Source organism: Oncorhynchus kisutch, linkage group LG12, assembly GCF_002021735.2.
Source record: "Oncorhynchus kisutch isolate 150728-3 linkage group LG12, Okis_V2, whole genome shotgun sequence".
In the NCBI taxonomy this organism is placed as follows: Eukaryota; Metazoa; Chordata; class Actinopteri; order Salmoniformes; family Salmonidae; genus Oncorhynchus; species Oncorhynchus kisutch.
The window spans coordinates 22,222,725-22,235,709 of NC_034185.2; the positions used below are offsets into that span (position 1 = coordinate 22,222,725).

The window sequence follows — 12,985 nt, forward strand, 5'->3', positions numbered from 1 at the left end:
TATTTTCTACATTGTAGAATAATATTGAATGCATCAAAACTATGAAATAACACATACGGAATCATGTAGTAACCAAAAAAGTCATATTTGAGATTCTTCAAAGTAGCCACCCTTTGCCTTGATGACAGCTTTGCACGCTCTTGGCATTCTCTCAACCAGATTCATGAGGTAGTCACCTGGAATGCATTTCAATTAACAGGTGTGCCTTGTTAAAAATTAATTTGTGGAATTTCTTTCCTCCTTAAAGCGTTTGAGCCAATCTGTTGTGTTGTGACAAGGTAGGGGTGGTAACTCTATTTGGTAAAAGACAAAGTCCATATTATGGCAAGAACAGCTCAAATAAGCAAAGAGAAATGACAGTCCTTTAAGACATGAAGGTCAGCCAATACAGACATTTTCAAGAACTTTGAAAGTTTCTTCCAGTGCAGACGCAAAAAAACATCAAGTGCTGTGATGAAACTGGCTCTCATAAGGACCGCCACAGGAAACAAAGACCCAGAGCATCAACTGTTCAGAGTACACTGTGTGAATTTGGCCTTCATGGTCGATTTGCTGCAAAGAAACCACTACTAAAGGACACCAATAAGAAGAAGAGACTTGCTTGGGCCAAGAAACATGAGCATTGGACATTGACCGGTGGAAATCTGTCCTTTGGTCTGATGAGTCCAAATTTGCAATTTTGACTCATCAGACACAGAGTATGTGATTATCTCCATGGAGGAGGTGTGATGGTGTGGGGGTGCTTTGCTGGTGACACTGTCTGTCATTTATTTTGAATTCAAGGCACACTTAACAAGCATGGCTGCCACATCATTCTGTAGTGATACATCATCCCATCTAGTTTGCGCTTAGTAGGACTATCATTTGTCTTTCAACAGGACAATGACCCAACACATCTCCAGACTGTGTAAGGGCTATTTGATGAAGAAGGAGAGTGATGGAGTGCTGCATCAGATCACCTGGCCTCTACAATCACCTGACCTCAACCCAATTGAGAGTGTTTGGGATGAGTTGGACCGCAGAGTGAAGGAAAAGCAGCCAACATGTGCTCAGCATGTGGGAACACCTTCAAGACTGTTAGAAAAGCATTCCTCATGAAGCTGGTTGAGAGAATGCCAAGAGTGTGCAAAGCTGTCATCAAGGCAAAGGGTGGCTACTTTGAAGAACTTCAAATATAAAATATATTTTTATGTGTTTAACACTTGATTACTACATGATTCCATGTGTATTATTTCATTGTTTTGATGTCTTCACTACTATTCTACGATGTAGAAAATAGTAAAAATACAGAAAAACCCTTGAATTAGTAGGTGTGTCCTAACTTTGACTGGTACTGTACATGCATTCATACACATGAATGCACACAAATCATGATGGCTGGAGCAGCATTTCAGTCGGATACTATCGTTGTCATGGGCCGATTCAGAGAAAACACCAGAGACCATGTCGCAAGCCAGGGCTTCTCTCTGATTTGCACCGACCTGATTTTACAGCAGCATATCAAATTTGAGAAAATGAACACTGCATTCTAACTACTGCAGCTGCACAACAATCAATGGCTTGTTCTGACCTAGTCTGCCACATTCGGGTAAATCGATGAGTAGCCTTGTCAAATGAATGGCGTACATAAAGGTCATATATTTTATATTTTGTTTTTAAGGAAGCTCTCTCCATTTAACACCAAATCCACCACTTTACAGAGATTTATAGTCATTTGTAGAGATGTTTTTTTATGGCTAAGTCAAAGATCACAGAGACAACACATTCCATACAAGACATTAGATTACTTTGACACTGTGCACCATGTATACTACAATACAGTACCTTCACAGTCTAGCTATTCACCTGACAGAAACTTGTCTCGGTGCAGTTTAATCACAAACAAACTCAACCAATCACTTGGTCTTCGTGGTTGGTTCAGCATCAGGCCACCAACCTATCTTTGGTTATTTTCTTCCAGCGCGATCCTCCACCACAACCATGGTCATAGAGAGCAAAAACGGGGAGGCAGGACAGCCCCTAGTCAGGGTGTCTAAGAGGACCGTGACTGACGACCTGTACACCACCTTCAGTTCCCCCATGGCCTGGATCCTGGTCCTAGCCCTGGTCATCACCTGGTCCTGCGTGGCCATCATCATGTTTGACCTGATGGACTACAAGGGCATCACAGGTAGGTCCTGAACCTGTCCCCCTACTGCTCCCACCCATCATGCATTGGGATGCTACTTCTAGGTCTGTGTTAGGTTCAAGTTTAGACTTACTCTTTGCATTAGGATTCTACCTTATTCCTCAAAGGCCTCTGTAGGTTAGAGCTAGACTTCCTCTTTCCTTTGTACTAATTAGGATGAAAAGGGGCTAGTGCTGCTCAGTAGTTTATGTGATGCATCATGCATTGAGTTATCATCCATCTTGGTCATTTAGGCTTTGGTTTTTAATGATGTGGATATAGATTTGGTCCAATTATAAACAGCCCCTCTACCCAGGTTTGTTCATTAATTTAGCCTTAACATTTAGCCTGGGTGAAACAAGGTCATGGATAATGGCTAAAACAGCAGCCGTTGTGGGATGCAGTGAGCTCAGGGAGCATGATAAGGCCCAGTAGCTTGTTGTTTCCAGGCTGGCACTACTTTATCTGAAGTGCCACTGCCCTACCAACGGTGTGCGGGCTCTCAGGGTAGCCGGGAGCTCATTGGCTGGTTACTGATAGGACCGACAATGACAAAGACAGATAGGGTGTAGCATTGCAGTTTACTGGGCCTGGGAACTATCAGCAGCAGCTGTGTTCGGTTACAGTCAACAGTTATCTGAGAGAGGGTGAGCAGAAATAGCCATGCCTCTGTCCCAGTCAAACAGCTTTGAGTGAAATAGCTTACTTTTGGATGAGTCAAAATATGCACTGGTAGATACGATTTGAGATGCTTTGCTTCAGTCAGTAGGGATGTTATTGTATCACAGACTTGTGATTAATATAGTTCATTACAGTTGCAAACGCTTGTCGGTGCTATTGAATAGAAAGCTGTAAATATTTCTTAATCTTTCCATAAATAGTTTAAATGTCTTACATTGCTCAATCTCAACAATAAAATAATTTGAGTTTTGCTTGTTTTTTTTGTGCAGCTTAAGTAATAGAGCAAAATAGACCACAATTAAAGGACAAAAAAACAATATTTTCACCTGAATTCACTATTAGTCTTGACATGAGCTTTTAAGTCTTAAGTGATTTATTTGACAGTGTTTTTAAGGGCTTATTTCCAGGCAAAATCATCCCATTAAATTGTGTGACAATTGCTCTCATGCATCCGGCCTATGATAACTTACAACTGTCAATTCAGTTGACTTTTCTGTCTCAATTTATACACAATTGCCTTCATGTTAACACCTTCTCCACTATGTAATCTGGTTTCTGAGCTGGTCACGGGTGCACCTCAGCCACGCTCAAGGTCCTAAATGATAGCATAACCGCCATCGATAAAAGACAGTACTGTGCAGCCGTCTTCATCGACCTGGCCAAGGCTTTTGACTATGTCAATCACCGTATTCTTATCGGCAGACTCAATAGCCTTGGTTTCTCTAATGACTGCTTCACCTGGTTCACTAACTACAACACTCTACTCAGCAAATTGTATTCAGTCTATCACAGTGCCATCCATTTTGTCCCAAAAGCCCCATATACTACGCACCACTGCAATCTGTATGCTCTTGTTGGCTGGTCCTCGCCACATTTTTGTTGCCAAACCTACTGGCTCCAGGCCATCTATAGGTCTTTGCTAGGTAAAGCTCCGCCTTACCTCAGCTCACTGGTCACCATAGCAACACCCACCCGTAGCGCGCGCTCCAGCAGGTATATTTCACTGGTCATCCCCAAAGCCAACACCTCATTTGGCTGCCTTTCCTTCCAGTTCTCTGCTGCCAATGACTGGAACGAATTGCAAAAATCACTGAAGTTAGAGACTTATATCTCCCTCACTAACTTTAAGCGTCAGCTGTCAGAGCAGATTACCAATCGCTGCAGCTGTACAGAGCCCATCTGTAAATAGCCCATCCAAACAACTACCTACCTCATCCCCACATTTGTTTTTCTGCTCTTCTGCACACCCGTATTTCTACTTACACATCCTCATCTGCACATATATCAATCCAGTGTAAATTGCTAAATTGCAATTACTTTGCCACTATTGGCCTATTTATTGCCTTACCTCCTTATTTCATTTGCACACACTGTATACAGATTTTTCTATTGTGTTATTGACTGCATGTTTGTTTATCCCATGTGTAACTCTGTGTTGTTGTTTTTGTCGCACTGCTTTGCTTATCTTGACCAGGTCGCAGTTGTAAACTTCTTCTCAACGGGGCTACCTGGTTAAATAAATGTGAAATAAAATAAATGAATAAAAAATAGTCATACATTGAAACCACATCAGTGCTGCTGTTGAGAAGGAGACACCAATCTGATGTGGTTTAATATTTCTGATTCAATATTGTATGTTGCAGATAAGCCTGCAAGGAGAGATATAGATTTCATCTACAATGCATAATAACGAGCATTGAATGTGGCCAATACCGATGGTCATCTATGGAGGAATGACCTCCTAAACCATTCCATGTGAAATAATGGGAAGAAATTGAGGCTGTGGCTATTTCTACCGAAGTCTCTCAGCCTTGGCATAAGTATACATTTTTTATTTATTAGGTGTCAGTAGTCTAACTACAGCTAAACTATACCCTAAACCAATTTCTTAAACAGTAGCCTTATTAATGAAAACAAAGGGGCTACATTGGGGTCACACATCCCTAAATTCGATTAGGGAAGGGGGGTTAAGGTTGGTAAAAATGATCCCAGGGGATACTGTATGGACCCAGGACAACACATGGAATGGGAGGGTGATAATCACCACACAAAACCATGGCACCATCGATTAACCCATGAAAGAACAAAAATAGACAATTACTAGAGGACCAAAAATAACAAATATCAATTCTTAACACTTTTTGGCGTGAGTAGAATTTGTACACATACAGTATAATGTAAATGTAAATATACCCATATCATATAAATCTTTTAAAAAAGTGCCTTTGAAGCCACAATCTTTGACGACATGCTGAATCACAGTATTACTGAAAGCAAGTCTCATGTCCTTGCTTTTAAGAACCGTCTGTCAGGACAGGTAGCTACTGTAGCACTTGGTCACCTGTAGGATATTGAGTGGTATCATGTCTCTCTGTGAAGGATGACTGTGTCACTAGACTCCCTCATAGACTGGTCCTCTTTGTTCATTTGAACCCCTCACTGTCAGAAAAGAGACTGCCAGAGACATTGGAATTTAGGGGAATAGCTATGAGTACATGCCACTCGTAATTTCATACCAAATATGTATGCTAGTGGACCCAACTGGATATCCAATAGAGTTTTGGAATGATTCTTTTATTTTGAAGACAGTGATAAGTGTCATACTAATTTCATCGCCCATATACACATTCAGTACTTTCCATTTTTGACACCGAGACATACAGTAACAGGGAAACATGCTAAATTAATTTCAACAAGGTCACAAACTAATCGAATTGTAAAACAAAAGGCTGTGTGCCCTGAGACAGAATACAGTGTGATGAGAAAGTATTCATACCCCTTGACTTATTCCACGTTTTGTTGTGTTACAGCCTGAATTCAAAATTGATTAAATTGTTTTACGTGACTAGGGTGGGCATTCTCGTTTCTTTATTTCTATGTTTTCTGTTTCTATGTTGTAGCCGGGTATGGTTCTCAATCAGGGACAACTGTCTATCGTTGTCTCTGATTGGGAAACATACTTAGGCAGCCTGTTTTTCCACCTTAGTTGTGGGTAGTTGACTTTGTTAGTGGCCTGTATAGCCCTAGTAAGCTTCACATTCGTTTTTGGTTGTTTCTTGTTTTGTTGGCGACATTTAAAATAAAGTATAATGTACGCTCACCACGCTGCACCTTGGTCCGGTCATTTCCCTGACGACGTTCGTGACAAATTGTTTCTCTCACCCATTTACACACAATACCCCATCATGACAAAGTGAAAACATGTTTTTAGAAATGTTTGCAAATGTATTGAATATAAAACACAGAAATATCTCATGTACATAAGTATTCACACCCCTGGGTCAATACTTTGTAGAAGCACTCTTGGCAGCAATTACAGCTGTGAGTCATTCTGGGTATGCCTCTAAGCTTTCCCCACCTGGATGTGCAACATTTTCAGATTATTATTTTTGAAATTCTTCATGCTCTGTCAAATTGGTTGTTGATCATTCCTAGACAACCATTTTCAGGTCTTGCCATAGTTTTAAGTGAAAATAGTAACTTGGCCATTAAGTGAAAACTGTAACTCGGCCATTCAGGAACATTTACTGTCTTCTTGGTAAGCAACTCCAGTGTAGATTTGGCCTTGTCCTGCTGAAAGGTGAATTCATCTCCCAGTGTTTGGTGGAAAGAAAATTGAAACAGGTTTTCCTCTAGGATTTTGCCTGTGTTTATTTTTTATTCTGAAAAACTCCCCAGTCCGTAACGATTACAAGCATGCCCATAACATGATGCAGCCACCACTATGCTTGAAAATATATATTAGAATTTGTATTCAGGACAAAAAGTTAGTTGCTTTGCCAAATTCTTTGCAGTATTACTTTAGCGCCTTGTTGCAAACAGGATGCATGATTTGGAATATTTTTATTCTGTACAAGCTTCTTTCTTTTCACTCTGTCAATTGGGTTATTATTGTGGAGTAAGTACAATGTTGCTGATCCATCCTCAGTTTTCTCCTATTACAGCCATTGAACTCCCTAACTGTTTTAAAGTCACTATTGGCCTCATGGTGAAATCCCTGAGGGGTTTCCTTTCTCTCCGGCAACTGAGGTAGGAAGGACGCCTGTGTCTTTGTAGTGACTGGGTGTATTGATACACCATCCAAAGTGCAATTTATAACTTTTATTTTTACCCGTCAACCAATAGGTGCCCTTTTTTGCAAGGTATTGGAAAACCTCCTGGGTCTTTGTGGTTGAATCCATTCACAGCCCGAATGAGGGGCTTTCAGATAATTGTATGTGTGGGTTACAGAGATGAGATAGTACAAAAAAATAATGTTCAACTCTATTATTGCACACAGAGTGAGTCCCTGCAACTTATTACGTGACTTGTTAAGCCTTAACAAAGGAGTTAAATACTTATTGACTCAAGACATTTCAGCTTTTCATTTATTTATTTTTTGTTGCAAAAAACAAAAATGTTGACATTATGGGGTATTGTGTGTAGGCCAGTGACAAAACATCTGCATTTGATCATGTGAAATTCAGGCTGTAACACAACAAAATGAGGAAAGACCACTTTCTGAAGGCACTGGATTTGTTTTGCTGGCCTTGGAAATGATGAACCTAGCCATAACACAGCCATTTAGTGGACAGCAATTGGGTATGACTGCATTTTAATAGGAATTTGTCCCACCATGACATTTCAATAAAGGGCAACACTCAGTAAATTAAATACTTAGCCGACATTTTGTAACAATGAGCAGAGTGTGTTGACTGTGAGGACATTTTATTCCCCTTGATGTGCACCACATAGCCCGGGAGGCGACCAATTGGAGTTGAACCAAGTCTATTGTCATGCCACCACTGCTTCCTTTACAGAGAGATAGTGTGTGTGAGAGAGAGAGAGAGAGAGAGAGAGAGAGAGAGAGAGAGAGAGAGAGAGAGAGAGAGAGAGAGAGAGAGTGAGAGAGAGAGAGAGAGAGAGAGAGAGAGAGAGAGAGAGAGAGAGAGAGAGAGAGAGAGAGAGATAGTGTGTGTGAGAGAGAGCGAGAGAGAGAGAGAGAGAGAGAGAGAGAGAGAGAGAGAGAGAGAGAGAGAGAGAGAGAGATAGTGTGTGTGAGAGAAAGAGAGAGCGAGAGAGAGAGAGAGAGAGAGAGAGAGAGAGAGAGAGAGATAGTGTGTGTGAGAGAGAGAGAGCGAGAGAGAGAGAGAGAGAGAGAGAGAGAGAGATAGTGTGTGTGAGAGAAAGAGAGAGCGAGAGAGAGAGAGAGAGAGAGAGAGAGAGAGAGAGAGAGAGGGAGAGAGATAGTGTGTGTGAGAGAGAGAGAGAGAGAGCGAGAGAGAGATGTGTTTTAGAACAAACCACAGAGTCTTCCCATAATGAGAGACTTAGTTTGTATGGTTGATTCCACTCCACTCCCAAGTCCCTTGCCTTCTTACCACTTCTTTTAGGGTAATATGTTATTTCTTTCTATGTATTTAGTTGAAGTCATCCTTCCAGGAATCAGTGTCGACAGAGAATAGAGATAGAGGGGTTGAAATGCAACAGTGTTGAGGGATATTTGTTCATTTACATGACGTAGGTTGAAGTGCCAATCAAGCAAATGTCACTGAATAATCAGTATTTCATTGGTATGCTTCAAATCATACAAACCACAGCAGTATGTCATAACTGCACATTAGCTTTTGGAACAAATCAATCAAGTCAATGGGATTAAATGAAAATGTAAAAAACAAGTGTTGCTACAGTATGTCAGATTCAATAAAGAGTGAACGACATACTGTGCTCGTTATAGTTACGGCACAGCATTTTGTTGTTCTCTCCCATTTTTCACACCTATTGCATTGTGGGTGTTTACTTTTTGTATGTTGATGTGTTCTCTACACTATGGTCATGTCGATCTTTGTTTCCATTGTGATGAATGTCTTTGTGATGACCTTTATTTCTTCTGTCACCATACTTTGATTGTGAATTGTGAGTAATTGTGTCTCTGTGCCATTGGTTGTTGTGGTAAGACAGTCCGTTTCCTCCTCCCAGGACGCATCACTCTGGAGTTTGTTCTTCTCCCCACATTGATCATGTGCATGTGATGGAGACTGTTCACTGTCCCTGTCCCTGTGTCACTGCTTATATATCTCTGCTTCTAACAGGGGTCCCCCCACCTCCCGCTGTCAGGAAAGCAATTAAGGAGGCAGGGAGGTCTAGAGGCAAGCCATTATAATATGCTTTTAACTTTGTTGTGATGATTAGAGGCCTTTGAGGCCCTTAGTGAGTTTGAGTTGACTTAACGTTGCAACTAACTTTAGAGGAGTAGATCAAACGAATTCATATATTTGTTTAATTATTATTATTTTTAAATATAATACAATTTACTATTAACAACTAATATGGCAACTAATTAGTCCATTAACTCATGTCATGATAAATACACAACATGGACAAAGGTATATGGACACCTGCTGGTCAAACATCTTATTCCAAAATCATGGGCATTAATATGGAGTTGGTCCCCCTTTGTTGCTATAACAGCCTCCATTCTTCTTGGAAGGCTTTACACCACTCCAGCCATTGCTTGGCATTGCACATGGTGATCTTAGGCTTGTGTGCTTGGCCATGGAAACCTATTTCATGAAGCTCCAGACGAACAGTTATTGTGCTGACGTTGCTTCCAGAGGCAGTTTGGAACTCGGTAGTGAGTGTTGCAACCGAGGACAGACATTTGTATGCGCTACTTGCTTCAGCACTTGCCAGTTCCATTCTGTGAGCTTGTGTGGACTACCACAGCTAAGCCGTTGTTGCTCCTAGACATTTCCACATCACAATAACAGCACATACAGTTGACCGTGGCAGCTCTAGCAGGGCAGAAATTTGACGAACTTACCTGTTGGAAAGGTGGCATCCTGTGACTGTGCCACGTTGAAAGTCACTGTGCTCTTCAGTATGGGCCATTTTACTGTCAATGTTTGTCTATGGAGATTACAGGGCAGTGTGCTCGATTTTATACACCTGTCAGCAACGGGTGTGGCTGAAATAGCCAAATCCACTAATTTGAAGGGGTGTCCACATACCTTCAGCAATATTGTGTACCTTTCAATACCTTTGATATAAGCATTTTGATATTGTCGATAGCTGTAACGTCCATTTGTTCAGAATTGCATAGAAAATAAATTCCCACTTAAATATTTTCAAGTCCAGGAAACAAAAAGTCCTTTCTTGAATATGGCCATGTTTCCTTAACCTACTCATGCTAATTCAGCAATAATATAGATTGTATAACTAATAACCACTCTCTTCTGAATATCCATTATACTGCTTTGGTAATTGCTCGCTAATGAGCACTAAACAGTCTATAGAGCAATCTCTAAAGACCAGTCAGTCAGATTCTCCTGAGAGTTGTCACTAACACAATATGCTGGCAGGGGTGTCTGACATGTCCTGTAGTCTGTACTGTAGCATGTTTGCATGTCATTCCTACTCCGTGTCTCTACCTACGACTAAATGGAAATGTACAGATAGACGACAGACAGACAGACAGACAGACAGACAGACAGACAGACAGACAAGACAGACAGACAGACAGACAGACAGACAGACAGACAGACAGACAGACAGACAGACAGACAGACAGACAGACAGACAGACAGACAGACAGACAGACAGACAGACAGACAGACAGACAGACAGACAGACAGACAGACAGACAGACAGACAGACAGGTCATCTCCACAGTGTATAACCCCAGCAGAAGTTAGAAGTAACCCATTGGACCATGGATGGAATGTTATACTACATCACATTTGTATAGTCATTTAGTTACAAGCTATTGTTTATAGTCATGTACACATTCATCTTCATATAATTTCTCTGTTTGTTTCTGGGTATGAATTCCGTTCGTTGCTGGGATTTGCTTGTTCTCATGCATTTACCTACATATAGAACATTTGAACGGTGTAGGATTCCATTTGACAGATTAAGCACAGCATATTGTTAAATTAATATTTTATTGTCTATAACAGAATGCAGTTCTATACATTGGTAACTAAGTATTCTTTAAATATTCCTTAGTCTAGTTTTGAGTGGAGTGTTTCTAGAAGTGAGTGTGTAAATGTAAGGTAGCTATGTTGTGCGGGGTCTTAACTCACACAGCCTGTTCACCACACTCTCAGGAAGCATTCAGCATATCAGCTCAGATCCCATGAAAGTGGTGAACGAGGCAGTGGAGGAGTCCACTGGCTGGGGCAACCTGCTTCTGACCTTTGCCTCCAACCTGGTAGCACCTGAGGAGGAGGAGGAAATCGAAGGTATACTTCACACATGCTACCCTACTAATAGACCAAATAACAGCAACAACAGTAACATAACAAACAGAACACCATGGTATTTCTAAAAGAAAAAGGGCCAGCCCACTTTGATTTGATGAGTCACCTGGCTGCAGGATAAATCTGTCAGACTGAGAACCTGTGAACCATAGCGCAGCCACGGGCTTATCTCCAAGGCTAGCCTGTGGTCCTCTAAACACTATACAATACTATATATACTGTAAATCACAGTATGTTGAAAGAAGGTCCATACATATCAACCTGAGCTTGTTTATCAAATCTCATATTACATGATGTATTGTCATATTAAATACAGAGCTCCATCGACATAGAGCTAATAACAACATTCCAAACTTCAAACTAAAGAATGGGACACTTTTTTCCAGCCTTTCACACAGAAGAATTTTGAAACGGAAGAACAATGCTCTCGACCTGCAGCGTGATACCTTTGTGATACCTCTTGTACCACATCTGTGTGAAAAAAGAAATTGAATTCAACCACACATCTTCTCTGCCTCTCTCTCTCTCTCTCTCTCTCTCTCTCTAAGATCTCATCTCCAGGCTTGCTCCACACTCACCACTACAACACACTCAGCAGTGTATGTTCCCTCACAACAACATCAGCACATACAGTTTACAGTTAGCTAAAGGACATCTAAAACAGCCAAGGAGCTAGTCTCCATTCCGTAGCTTAGCCTGTGATTCAGCTGGGTATTAAGATATATTTCTACCAGCCTTATTAAACCAGGAAGGAACTTGATATAATAGTCCTTTCCAATGGCAACCTAGCGATTTACCAGCTCTTATAACAGGAGCTCTAAGTATACCCCTGTGTGGAGGATAACTACAGTACCACAGTTCAGGGACAAACTTCCTGCGGAACAGTAATGATTTGTGGCAGAGAAGTGAACACACATCAGTGTGATTTGGGAAAGCAAATGTGTATAGTTAATTTAACAGCAGCACCACACGTACAGTTCAGCAGCTGTTATTGAATTACAGTACAACAAAATAATGTAAGCAAACCTCACTTAGATTTGACTAATAGTTTTGCTGTGCAATAAAGTGAATGCAGGAGAGTAGCACGAATGTCAGTCCCAATAGTAACTCACTGAAGAAAGCAATGTAGTTGTATTATGTACACACACACACACACACACACACACACACACACACACACACACACACACACACACACACACACACACACACACAAACACACGTACACACACTCACAATTAGAGCTGGAGTGAATCAATGAAAACATACAGATGGATTAACTTTATAGTTGTCATCCAGGCAGCTTCTGATGTAATATTGTTGTATTTATAAAACATGTAATGTGCTATGCATCATCAGGATGCATCAGATGATAGTATGGCTTAGTTGGGAGAGCATCGCCAGGGTTATGGGTTCGATTGCCACAGAGGACAAAAATAATAATAATAATAATAATAATAAATAATCTGAAAATGTAGGCACTCACTCTGGATAAGAGAGTCTGCTAAAATGTAAATGTGTTTGCTATCTGGTGATCAGTAATACTTTCTGCCTAGGCTGAAAGAGTGAATTACAAGGTACAGTAGTGGTTAAAAACATTTATTATGAGACAGGCACATTATGCACACATTTGAGTTATCAATACAAAATGCATATAGACATTCATTATGGCAGCATGGGAATACCTCCAAACACATCTACAATATCATCCAAAGGTACAGAAGTTTTTGTCATACAGACTAAAGTTTCACTGAACCCACTGCATCCCTTCTTGACACGCATACACGCGCGTGCACACACACACACACACACACACACACACACACACACACACACACACACACACACACACACACACACACACACACACACGCGCGTGCACACACACACACACACA

The 12,985-nt window shown here is 40.9% G+C and overlaps 1 protein-coding gene across 26 annotated transcripts in view; it reads left to right on the forward strand.

Annotated features, from left to right (window-relative positions):
* Positions 1 to 12,985, forward strand: part of LOC109900709 (triadin) — a 70,471-nt gene that overhangs the window by 1,641 nt on the left and 55,845 nt on the right. For 25 of the 26 annotated variants that reach the window (XM_031837145.1, XM_031837144.1, XM_031837143.1 and 22 more), the window contains exons 2-4: positions 1,961 to 2,170; positions 8,920 to 8,976; positions 10,936 to 11,070. In XM_031837145.1, the coding sequence (XP_031693005.1) occupies positions 1,961 to 2,170; positions 8,920 to 8,976; positions 10,936 to 11,070 (402 nt within the window). The remainder of the gene's footprint in view (positions 1 to 1,960; positions 2,171 to 8,919; positions 8,977 to 10,935; positions 11,071 to 12,985) is intronic. The other variant, XM_031837133.1, reaches the window with a different exon arrangement.